The sequence below is a fragment of the Gopherus flavomarginatus genome, chromosome 2 (assembly GCF_025201925.1).
Source record: "Gopherus flavomarginatus isolate rGopFla2 chromosome 2, rGopFla2.mat.asm, whole genome shotgun sequence".
NCBI classification, from domain to species: domain Eukaryota; kingdom Metazoa; phylum Chordata; order Testudines; family Testudinidae; genus Gopherus; species Gopherus flavomarginatus.
The window spans coordinates 154,415,787-154,428,253 of NC_066618.1; the positions used below are offsets into that span (position 1 = coordinate 154,415,787).

Sequence of the window (12,467 nt, forward strand, 5' to 3'; positions counted from 1 at the left end):
ATTCAATTTTCAACCCCAGGTGGTCAAATTGCTTAGTGGAGTATCCTGATTAGGTGGAGTGTGGTGGGAGGAGAAAATTGTTCCCAGCTGAGGATGACAGGCATGGAATCAAGCTTGCTTATCTATTCACTAGTAAAGAAAGGGTAGAATTCTGCTCCCCTGTGTAAAATCCCACATTCCATGCAGGGAACTTTACGAGACAGGGAGGAGAGCAGAAATGGCCTTGAAAATGTGAACTGATTGCTACGGTTGAACACAACAAACAGCTTGCAGAACTTCTGCAGCAGTAGGAGGGTTGCGTGTGTCTTTAAGCTCCTCCACACACATTTAAAAAGTCAGTTATGTTGGGGTATATCCTGAAGTATCATGTCACACTGTCCCTCCCCCACATCCCTAAAGTCACTGTGTCCTTAGAGCAGTGATTCTCAACCCACGGCCCACTTGCAGCCCAATCAGCACACAGCTGCAGCCCATGTGACATCCTCAGGGCCATTCAGGTAGTACTGGATGTGGCCCACAATGGTAAATAGGTTGAGAATAGCTGCCTTAGATGCCTGAGCATGATGGAAAGAGGGTTATTGGGGGGGAGTCCACCTGAAAAATGCTACAGCTCCCTTTGTCCACAGCCTGTACACCTCCTCTCCCCAGTGCCCTCCCTCCCTCCGCCCTTTCACAGTCAAACTGCAGATGCCAGACTGAAGTGTGGGTCTTGAACCTAGCACAAGTGTACATGTGGAGTTGGCTCAGGCTAAATAAAAGAACATTTCAATGGAGCGAGGGAGCTACAAATGGGAAAGAAGCCCTCTACAAACATTATCAGAGCTTACCAACCTTTATCCAGTTACTTTTTGGTAATTTAATTATTCACAAAACTACATTAAGGGAGAGACAGAGGTAGCCCATCAAGGACTCATCCTGCAATTCCTAGAGCACATATCAAGAATACTTTGACATATCAGATACTTCAAATTAAGTAGTAGTTTAATATAAAAAGCAGTTTACAGAAGCTTGGAAAGCTTATCAGCTTACTCAAAGCAAAGTCTCTAATTCTAAACAGCAGGCCCTCTTCCCAGAGTATGTTTGCGGTTTGACTTCTGACAAGATACCACCAGCTACAAACACTCAGAAATATTAATGAAGGGAGGGGGCTTTGGGAGGGGGGTTATTTTGCATAATTAATTCTGACATGAAAATCAAATGTTGGGGGAGCTGGGGAATAGGGAGGAAGAATGCTAGAGGAATTTGAAAAAGAAGGTGTGAGAGGAGACACACGCAGGGACCCCATAGGAGAAGATGCAGCCTGCTGAGGTGGTAAAATTAGCAGGATATTCTGAAAGGGCTTTTAAGAAATCACTCATGCAGAAGTTTATTAAAATGTTAATTCTGATCTAAAGATAGACTGCTGGGCATTTTTTTTAATGACCATCATTAGCTTGAAGACAAACAAGATAAAGCCGCATGTTTGCCATAGCTGACACCTCTGCCACAATTCAATATTTTTTGAGGTTTTTCAATTTAAAAAGATATATTTTGGGTTTAAAATTTCATTTGATTTTTTCCAGTGAAAATGCAATTTTTTTTGCCAATTCTTCTATCAAGAATTTAAATTGCAAAATCAATTCTTGCCAGAAATTTTTTAAAATAAATTGTTTGCTGAAAAATCAACATTTTTGCCAAAAGTTGTGGTGCTGTTTTTTAGGTTAAATGAAAAATGTATTCTTTTGGCCAAAAACTATTTTAATAGTTTTTTGATGAAAAATCAATGTTTTTCCATTTTTTAAAGAAACTCAAGTGGAAAAATTAATGTTTTTGGCCAAAATAATGTTGTTAGGTTTTTTTAAATGAAAAAATTGATTTGTATTGCCAAAGTATTTTTTTTTTAGGTTTTCCAATTAAAAAATCAGATTTTTTGGCTTAATATTGAGCAGCTTTCATTGTGCATGTTTTGTGTGTCCAGTTCTTCCTTGGATGTCTTCATGGGATGATCAACACTGTTTTTAGAATAGACGCAAGTGCACACGCTGCATGTCTTTGCTGGCAGCATAAAGATGCAAGTCTTTGCCACTTGTGTTCATCCGGAAGAAGGCAAAGTACACCCTGAGAATGCTTGTAAAGCTGCCAGGTGTTGGGGTGTTATAGTCTTTGTAACGTATGTTGTGTACACGAACGACCCTGTCACCATAGTACCTCATAAACATTTAAGAATTTATCCTCGCCAACCCCCCCTGAGGTAGGGAAGGATTTACCCCTATTTTTCTGATAAAGATACTGAGGAACAGAGAGATTTGCTCAAGGTCACACAGGGAAGAAATCGCTCCTGCTTCCTAAGGCCTGGGCTCTGATGGCTATTCAGTGCCAGAATGAGGCCCATGGTAGTAATGCTCTTCTCCTCAGCTATCTAGAAACTTTTAAGGGTGCTCTAAGAACTTACTGCACCTATAAATTAGGTAACTGTTTGTTTAGTGTGATGAAGCAATTTAAAGCAAGACACATTCTCATAATGAGGCTGTCTGTGACAATTCCTATGTTTAGCTCTTTCCAGATGCTACGTGCTCCAGAATATTTTATATTGTAGGCACCACAGAGACATACTATTCCCCAGTTGAAAGAACCTTATACCCTAGGTCAGTGGTACCATTCATTTACAGCATCCTGAATTAATTCTAGACTTTAAGACAGCGGCTAAATGACGGACAGTTAAATAATTCTAGCTGCATAAACTCTCTCCTTCAATTGGCACAAGGCAGCAAAAGCAGGTATTTAATTTAAATCATCTGCAACTCCATGAGCACATTTACATATCAATTGGCATAATTAAATGCCTAGTAGTTTATTCCAAATGCAGATTCACATTTGCTTTGTGCAGTGTGACAATTATAGGTCAAGAAGATTCATCGCTTGTTAAATCTCTGTTCTCTCTCACCAATTGTTTGATTTTTAATTAAATATTTATATCACCCATTAAATTAAATTAAGAGATGATTTAGATGCTAATGGTTTTACTCAAGCCACAAGTTTAATGGAAGGGTTACAATTCCATTTAAAAAAAATGTTTGCAGCTTTTTTCCCTCCTGCTGATCATCCTCTTCCTCTAGCAGTTGGGCATGTGTTATTAATAAGAGAAGAGGAAAAGTTGGGGCAATCTCAATGGGACAATTGCCAGAGCTCAGTCTCAGGTCAAGGCAGTTGAGAAGGAACTGAGGGTGGTTCTATATAACAATGGCACAGGGCACAAGGCTGACCAGCACGCGTGCGCAGGCCAAATGGACACTGCTATGAGCAATCTCCGATTGAAGACGCAGGGGGCACTAGCACACCTAGAGTGGAGCACCTGTAGGGACACTACATGAAGAAGAAATCAGAGTTAAGAAGGGCCTGACCTCTCATGCTGTCATTCATGGTTGTGCACCACAATGAGAGCTCTCCACTCCGTCATGCAACTGGAAGCATTTTACACCCATTGTCCCCAGGTATACATGACAACATAAGTTGCAAGTCAATGAAGAATCAGGCCCCACATCTCTAACTTCAGGTGACTCAGCCTGCTTGTTTGGAATATGATGGCCTAATGCAGAGATAATCCGTCCATGGTACCAATCCAGAAGGAGGAACTGGAAGCCTATCACACAACAAATGGCATCTGCAACTCCTGCAATGCAACTATGAGCCAGGTGAACTTCTGTTTCACTAGAGGGGCTCATGCAAACCTTTCCTTTGGCTATGACTCACATAGGATTGAACCTCCTGAGTATTGATTTGTGTTTAGGGTTTGAGGTCACTGAGGAGATAATACACTCTTTAAAATCCCCCACCCCAGCTATTATAGTGCTAAAAGAGCCATGAAATCATTTATACAAACAGAAAGATTTTTATAAAGCCCCTAAGTATGCATTTTAGAAATGGTTCAGCCCTACTGGGTATTGTGTGAGCCAGCAGAGATTATGGGTCTGTATTTAAGGCATTTAAATGATTGTGATGTCAAGTTAACACTGGAAGTAGCAAGGTTTCTTCAGCTTAAGTCAGAGAGTGGCAGAAAAGAACACCTATTGTAAGCATTTTTAATCTGTCCATTACAGTGTTGTACAGGCATCATATGCAAAAGTTTCAAGCATCATTTAACATAATTGAGGCAAAAAGCTCAGCAAGTTCCAAAGAGGATTTATCCTTTGCTGGAAAGACTGCAAAAGAGCTTAAGTGACGCATAGGGCTTTGAGGGGGGCCTTGTACATAGGGGTGAATTACACTCTTCAGTATATAACTTAACAAGGGTAAAAGTGACAAGGACCATCAATCCTAATGCTTCAGGGCAAACCTTGATCCTTAACTAAGATCAGGAAGATACCTCTTCCCCATTATAACACAGAGTTGCATATTTAACTAGAACAATGAGGAGTCTGGTGGCACCTTAGAGATTAACAGATTTATTTGAGCATAAGCTTTTGTGGGTAAAAACCCCTCTTCTTCAGATGCTTATACCCAAATAAATCTGTTAGTCTTTAAGCCGTCCTGCACCACTTCCAGCAGCTCCCATTGGCCTGGAGCAGCGAATTGCGGCCACTGGGAGCCATGATCGGCTGAACCTGTGGACGCGGCAGGTAAACAAACCGGCCCAGCCTGCCAGGGGCTTTCCTTGCACAAGTGGTGGAACAAGTTTGGGAACCACTGCCTTAGACCCTTCACAGGCATTTGAAACTTGATACAGTGGGATACTGGATAGCCAATGGAAGGATCCCCCTTTAAAAATTTTCCCACAGGAAACTTTAATCCCCAAGTTTATTCAGAGAATCTTGGTTTATTTCTCATCCAAGAGACATAAAAGCCTTTCCCATCCTTTGCTTACAATATTTACCCAACCCTTCTAACAATCTGGCCATATAACGGGAGAGGGAAATTTCTTTAAAGGTATCAATTGAAACCTGGTGTTCAGCTCTGGTGCCAACATCGAGTGTATCTCTTAACTAATTTGTGGGCAAGAAGAAAGTTAAAGAGCATTGTATCTTAACTAATAATTTTGACATAATTTCTCCTAATTCAGAGTGTATACGAGACTTTATAACTGCAAAACTAATATACAATATAGGAATAAATGGTCAATGAGAAATATTTAGCTTTCTGCTATGCACAAAAGAAGAGGTGAGAGTCTCTTAAATAGCATAACACTGAAAACAGGGACTTGGGAGAAAACAAATCTGCCTTTGCTCATGTCAATGGTTAATTGAACAGGTAGTTCCACATTCTTCTTCAGACAGGACAAATGTGATTTGCACTCTTCAAGAAAAGTTCAAAAAGCTCACCTTATTTTCGAAGATTATTTCAATGAATATCAACAGCACCTCAGTGATGAAGATCACCAGAAGAACCCAGAAGAACTGCATAGAAAAGAGAAAGTAGGCCATTACTATCGTTCTAGCCAAAGATGTATTCACTCTGACTCATTACAATTGTCATAAGACATGAACAAAAGGTGTTATTACTTGTGTGAAAGTAGAATGAATTATATTGTGAAAATAGAAAGGATTAAAGAAATGCTGTCTGTACCTTTAAGCAAAATTGTTGGAATGCTGCAATCCAGGTGTCAGGAATACAGACATTAACATAGAACAATTGCACCGTTTAAGGGCAATTGGTGAAGTATTAGCCTTAGATCAATAAGAGTTAGTAAGGAAGTAGGATATGCATACTATGCCCCAGGTGAATTTTACTGTTTTGCTTTCTTTGTCCCTTTGTCTAATTCCCGCTCTTTTATCTGTATAAACAAGACTGTTTGGGTCTTGCATGGCCACTCACATTATCTGGGTGTTATTGGCGGAGCGCTGCGCTAATAAAACAGAGTGGTCTGACAAATTGTGAGTCCTGATTCTAACTTTGACAATTTGGAGGTTCCACCGAGATGGCAACTGTCTTCACTGGGGCCTTGTGATTCCTGACCATTTTGTGGGACGACCATGGCAGCCGGCACCTGGGCATTTGGCCCGAGCGGTCCTCCTTCTAAGCAGAAGGGTGCATGACCACAGTGAAGTCTACGCCATCGAACCTGTTGGTTCCCACTCTGTTCTGGTAGGGATCCTGGGATCTGACATCAGGAATCTGGTCAGGTAATTATTTCTGTGTTTTGTCCAGACTGAGGACTGTCCTGTCTCTGTGTCTATCCGTCCTCTTGTGGAGTGTTTGAGTCTGGGTGCCGTCTCCGTCCGGGAATTGGCCGACCAAGAGGTTCCTGTCCCCGCGGTCTGAGTGAGTGAAATCTGCACAATCGCAGCCGCACCGCACCTTGGGTAAAACCCTTGGTGTGAAAGCAAGGGCGATTGAGGCAGTAGCCTGTGGGCTCCTTTTGTGTGTTGCACCAGGCATGGCTCTGATGAACCCAAATTTCCTTCTTGTGTGATTGGTGTGTAAAGTCTTCCTGTATGGGTAACCAGACGTCTAAGTCGGGGCAGTTCCCTAAAGGAACACCAGCTCATTTTCTGTATTTTAGGAAGGGTCAGGACTCCTGTAAATTTCTGAAAAAATGGTCTAGGCTAACTCAGGGAGATCCCAAAACTCAGTGGCTACTGTTAGGATCTTGGGACAAGGACAGAGTAGATGTCTTAAAAGACAAACTCGGCCAATCTAAAACTAAATTGGCAACAGGAGAGGTCGATTGTTTCATGCAATGGTGGGAAGAGGCAAATCGTAGATGGACAGAATCTAAACTCGCCTCTCTCAAAGATTCAAATGATAAGTTAAAAGCTTTATTGGAAACCTCCTCTCCCACCACTAGACCAAGCGCTCCCCTTTACCTGGTTCTCCAAGCAGACCCCTCTTCATACTACTGTCTCCGGGTGGGAAAAGACGAAGAAAACCCCCTTGCTAGATTCTGGGGACGAGGATGAAGAAGACGCATTAATTGGCCTGACAGCCTTGCGTCGAATCAATAGACAGCCACCCACACTCTCAGTTTAGGAACAACTGTCATCAGATTTCCCAGCTCAGGAACAATTTCCAGAGATCTCCAGTTCAGAGCCGTCTGGATTGTCCGGTACTGCTGAGGACCATTCCTCTGAACTCGCTCTGCCTTGTAAAAGCTTGTGCTTGGGCCTCAAAAATATCCAGGCTCTCCTCCGAATCCTGCATACTGGGGGCCAGGATGAGGGTCCCATTTGGAGCTATAAACCCTGGACTCGCACTGAGCTCCTTTCAATTGTAAAAGGCTTTCCAAAGCCCCGAGAAAATCCTACCAAATTTGCAAAGGAATTTTTGTTAGTGTGTGATACCTATGAACCCTCTGAGGCAGCTTCTATGAACCAACCTTCTGCAGCTGTGCAAGCTACTTGTAGCAGCCCCTAGTGAGCATGAAAAATGGCTCACAGCAGCAGATTGGCTTGCTGCTGACCGCCACTCTACTTTACCAGATACTGGTCCTAATGCTGAATACCGAAAAAAGTGTAAGGAACGAGCTAAAAATCTATTTGAAGCCATCCCTCGGGTATGGACTCCTAAAACCAATTGGACGGCCATAAATAGCTGTAAGCAATGACAGGGAGAAAACCCGGGCAACTATCGCACCCGGCTAACTGACATTTTTCTGCAACATTCTGGTATACAGCAACCAGATAGAAATGGACAGGGCACCCTGGCTAGTGCGTTTGTTAATGGCCTCCTTCCTGCCTGCTATAGGCAATATGCTAAAACGAATAAGTGTTGGGTGGGAGACCGAAACCATGGACAAATTGCAAACAGTGGCAGAGCACTGCCAGCGTACTTTAAAAGGAAAGGAAGAACAATCAGCTCAACAGTTAATGGCCTTGCAAATACAGCATTATTCAGGGCATGGCAAAGAGTACCGGGGACAGGGAAAATACCAGGGACAGGGACAGTTGTGGAAGGGGCCAGGAAACTGGATTTTTGGGTTATGGGGATGTTTGTAATTACTGTAAACAGCCGGGACATTGGAAGAATGAATGTCCGAGCCGGCCTGATAACTCTGTGAATAACCAGTTAGACCCCCTGCCAGCACAGCCAATCAATCCCCAGCCTTACTTTGCCCCACAGCAATGATGGGACACCGGGGCACCGCAGGAAATTTTAGCTCCTTTACAACCTCTCATTCCCACGGATGAGTGTGTGTTAACTATCAATGAACTTTCTCTCCCTTTCCTTGCTGATACAGGAGCTTCGCTCTCTGCAGTTTGTACTACCGACCTGCCTGCGGTTCCCCGCTCTGGAAAAACCGTGTCCGCTGTGGGCATTACGGGACTCCCAACCCCTTATTCCCTTTCAAAACCTCTACCAGTCCAGGTTGGTCCCCTTTCTGCGGATCATGCCTTCCTTCTCTCTGATTCCACTCCAGTAAACCTTTTGGGTCGGGATCTATTATGTAAACTTGGCTGCACCATATACTGTTCCCCGGATGGAGTCTATTTACAAATTCCCCAGTCCTCCCTGAGTGATTCTGTAGCCTCCCTGCTGTCTGAAACGTCCCTTTCTACTCCTGTCCCTTGTTGCCCACTGGTCCCGTCCCTTGAACACCTAATTTCGCAGGTCCCATCCTCTCTGTGACCAACCCATCCCTCTGAGGTGGGCCGCTTAAATACTGACCCTGTGAATAACATAGCTGAAGTCAGCGTACTTAGATCTACTTACCACTGTGTCTTCATTGTGATAAGTCAACGGCTGACATTCTCCTGTCAACTCTGCCTGCACCCCTCGCCCTGGTGGAGTACCAGAGTTGACAGGAGAGCACTTGGCGATCGATTTATCGCATCTAGACTAGATGCGATAAATTGACCCCTGCTGGATCAATCACTGCCCGTTGATCCAATGGGTAATGTAGACAAGTCCTTAGTGTAGACCAGGCCCTTGTAATAGTTTAGGAAAGGAAAGATCTCTAGTCCAACTGGGAGTACAGGAAAGGTTTTAGGGAAGCAAAATATAAGGACTCATTTGGATTCTAGATGGGGCTCTAGCTCCTACTTTTAAAAAATCTGCCATGAGGAGACAAACAGCTACTAGCCGTCAGTGTTTTTACCGAGCAATTCTCCCCAAAGTGCTAATCAGCTTAGCATCTAGGTGCTGTACAGATCCACATAGAAACACACAGGTAAGAAACCAGAAGACCAAGGAGAAGATGAGAATTGGTCGCAGGATTGGTCACAATTTTTATACCCACATATTCATGACATCTTATTAACCATAACTCCACAGTGGCAGCAGTGCTTATCATTAATCTGTTTGTAATATCCTCGTTATGCCTCTGCTTTTATTGCTTACTTCTCACATATGTCTGAGTCAATGTTATTGCTCCTCATCATAATAGATTTAATATAACGAAACACTCACGTGAGTGATTTACTCCTGGCTTCTCCTCACAGGACACCAGCGATTTCATCATCGATTTGATTTATTGTCACTGCAAGTGATCAGAGCCTCCTAGGATGCTCTTTCTCACTGCATGAGTGGGGATGTTTAAACACATCATGCCTCAACACTCCATCCCCCACACAAATTCCTCTGGTTTCCATCAGGAAGGCCCAATCCCACACTACTGAGCTCAATGGAAATGTTGCCATTGATTTCGATGAGAGTGGGAGCAGGTCCTAACTTCATTGCTGTCTGCACTGAACTATATAGTTTCCAATGAACAATGAGCCCAGATGTTGCAAGGATGTATGCTCATATGTCCTAATTCTGTGTTTCTCAACCTTTTCGGGTTGGCGACCATGTATTCAAAGTAAAAAATGTTCATGATTCCCCACTTATATTTACTGTTAAGACTAAAACAATGCAACAATGATAAGCCTATGTAATGTCATGGTGTGTGTTTTGAGAGGCTGACAGAGAATATCTGACTTTGAGGTGAGGGTGTTTGGGGAGTGGATGAATACAATCTAAAGCAAAGAAAATCTAAAATTTTAAAGATTTGCAACCCCACTGATTGCCTTTTCATGACCCCACTGAGGGGTCACAACCCACTTGTTGAGAAACAATATTGCCCTAATTGACAGCTGCTTTCTGAGAGAGAAAATGCTCGGTGCCATCTCAGAGTCCTGGCTCTCTCCATCCAGTGCCCCATCTCCAGCCATCTCTGATGCTTCAGTGGAAGGAGACCAACCCCTCGCCCCCAAGAATACATTTTGGGCAGATGGGTAATTTCTTCCTGACCTTCGCAGTGACTATCTGAAGTCCCGAGGCATGAGATTTAGAAACATCTGACATGAAGCAGAATGGACCTTCGGGACTGCTGACTCCTCCAAGTCCTGCCTCTATACAGTACCACTCACAAATTAGTCCAGCTCTCTCTCATGCTACTATGCACCCAGCTATACTCAATGGTAGTAGGAATACCTGATGCTCCCAGTGTTTTTCATTCACAGATCTCAAAGCATTTTACTCCCAACTTTGTAGCTCAGGTCCATGCTTATCAAAAAAACCACCCACTGATCAACTCTGATTCCCTATAAGAATGGAAAGATGTCCTCTGCACATTTTACAGTCTAGAAACATATCCACATGCTCTCGCTCTCTCTTACTAGGCTCAGATATAATCCATTGGAAATGAAAGAGTTACCATAGTAACTAACTACCTCATCAGATGTTGTCTTTAAAATACAGAACAACTTTATAAAAGGCAATTTACTTACCTGGTCATTAAATTTGTTCCTTGTGTCATTAAAATGTGCATTTACAAAGCACCTTCCAAGGCAAGTATCCAAGGGCGTTGTACGGTAAGAAATCATTTACCAAACTCAATGAGTCCAGTCAAAAGGCTTAAGGAAGTGCTGACAACTTAATAGCATGGTTACAATGAAATAACATGCAGGTTCACAGTAACTCCACTGGAAACAGGAGTGATTATTTGTTAAACTGATAGCTATCAGGAGCAAAGCTTCGATTAACAATTAACTGTTAGGGTTTGTTGACGTGGGGACATCCAGGAAAGTTAATCCAAACTAATTAAAGGTGTGAATTTGAAGTGGGTTAGCTGCACTCAGCTCCCTCATTCAGAATTAACCTGATTTTGTCCCCGTTGGAAGTGAATTAAGATAAACCAGACTACAGTCACTTTAATTTTAAATGAGGATGTTTACATAGGGGCTCAAGTATCAGAGGGTAGCCGTGTTAGTCTGGATCTGTAAAAGCAGCAAAGAATCCTGTGGCACCTTATAGACTAACCAAAACCTCTGTTAGTCTATAAGGTGCCACAGGATTCTTTGCTGCTTTTACATAGGGGCTGAATTCAGTTTAACCAATACACTTCAACTTCATACCTTTAATTAATTTGGATTAACCTTTCTAGATGTCCCCATGTCAACAAACCCCCATAGGCCATGTCTACATCGCAATAAAACACCTGCAGCTGGCCCATGTCAGCTGATCTGGACTCACATGGCTTGGGTTGCAGAGCTATAAAATTGTAGTATAGACATTTGGGCTTGGGCCAGAGCCTGTGATGGGGGAGGGTCCCAGATCCCAGGCTCCACCCTGAGCCCAGAAGTCTACACAGCAATTGTACAGCCCTGCAGCTTGAGCCAGCTGACACAGACCAGCTGTGGGTGTTTTAGTGCAGTGCATACATACCCAGAGACAGTACTGTAGAAATATCACCACATGCATTACAATCTAGAACAGGATAGAGTGGGTCTAATGTAATCAGACAAGGAATTCCATAACAATCGACCAAGGATAACACCTGCTATATTAATTTGAGGATGGTGGATAGAACAGTAAACTGGGGCAAATATGTACAAGAAGGAACGATATATAGAGAGGAGCCCAGCAAAGAAACCCAAGGCAGTGAAGGGCATACAGGTTTAAATACTTGAGAAAAGAAAGATCTTCTCATAAGCAGGGTACCAGAATTACAGTTCTGTTCTCACATCTGCCTAAGATTCACTGTGTGACCATGGGCAAGTGTCTGTCCCTCTGTGCCTCAGTTTCCCCATCTACAAAATGAAGATAATGCTCATCCACCTTTGCAAAGGGCTTTAAGATCTATAGAGGGAAAGGTCTATTATTATGGGGAAATAATTGTTTCATGAACATGCGTCACTGACTTTCAAATTATCAGAACAAAATATTTCTGCACTAGTTTGCAATTGAAGAAAAATAGTGAATATGTTTCATCGACAAAAATAAACATTTGACACAGGGCTCTTAGAAATCCTTATTTAGCTCTAATCCATCTACAATGTGAGAAAACTGAATGCAACCTACCAGCATCCAGAGGAAATGAATGCAGATTTTTATTGACCCTATCTTGGATTAAATCCCTAGGTTTGGCACTCATTTCAAGTGAAAGTAATTTTAGAAGGGATAAAACTGTCATACCCATAGACTCCTTGTGGTCAGTCAAACATGATGAGCTCTTGAAAGAATTATAAAAAGGCTACCAGACCAACACTCATTTAGCCCTAAAATAAACTCTTCTCTCTGCTAAGGGGAGCGCAGGAATTGTTGACAATGTAGCTATGTGGAAAACTGAAATGAGA

At 42.7% G+C, this 12,467-nt stretch overlaps 1 protein-coding gene across 2 annotated transcripts in view; it reads right to left on the minus strand.

Moving 5' to 3' along the window:
• LOC127044928 (tetraspanin-15-like) overlaps positions 1–12,467 on the minus strand; it is a 210,828-nt gene that overhangs the window by 119,214 nt on the left and 79,147 nt on the right. For both annotated transcript variants that reach the window (XM_050940242.1, XM_050940241.1), the window contains exon 3: positions 5,295–5,369. In XM_050940242.1, coding sequence (XP_050796199.1) covers positions 5,295–5,369 — 75 coding nt within the window. The remainder of the gene's footprint in view (positions 1–5,294; positions 5,370–12,467) is intronic.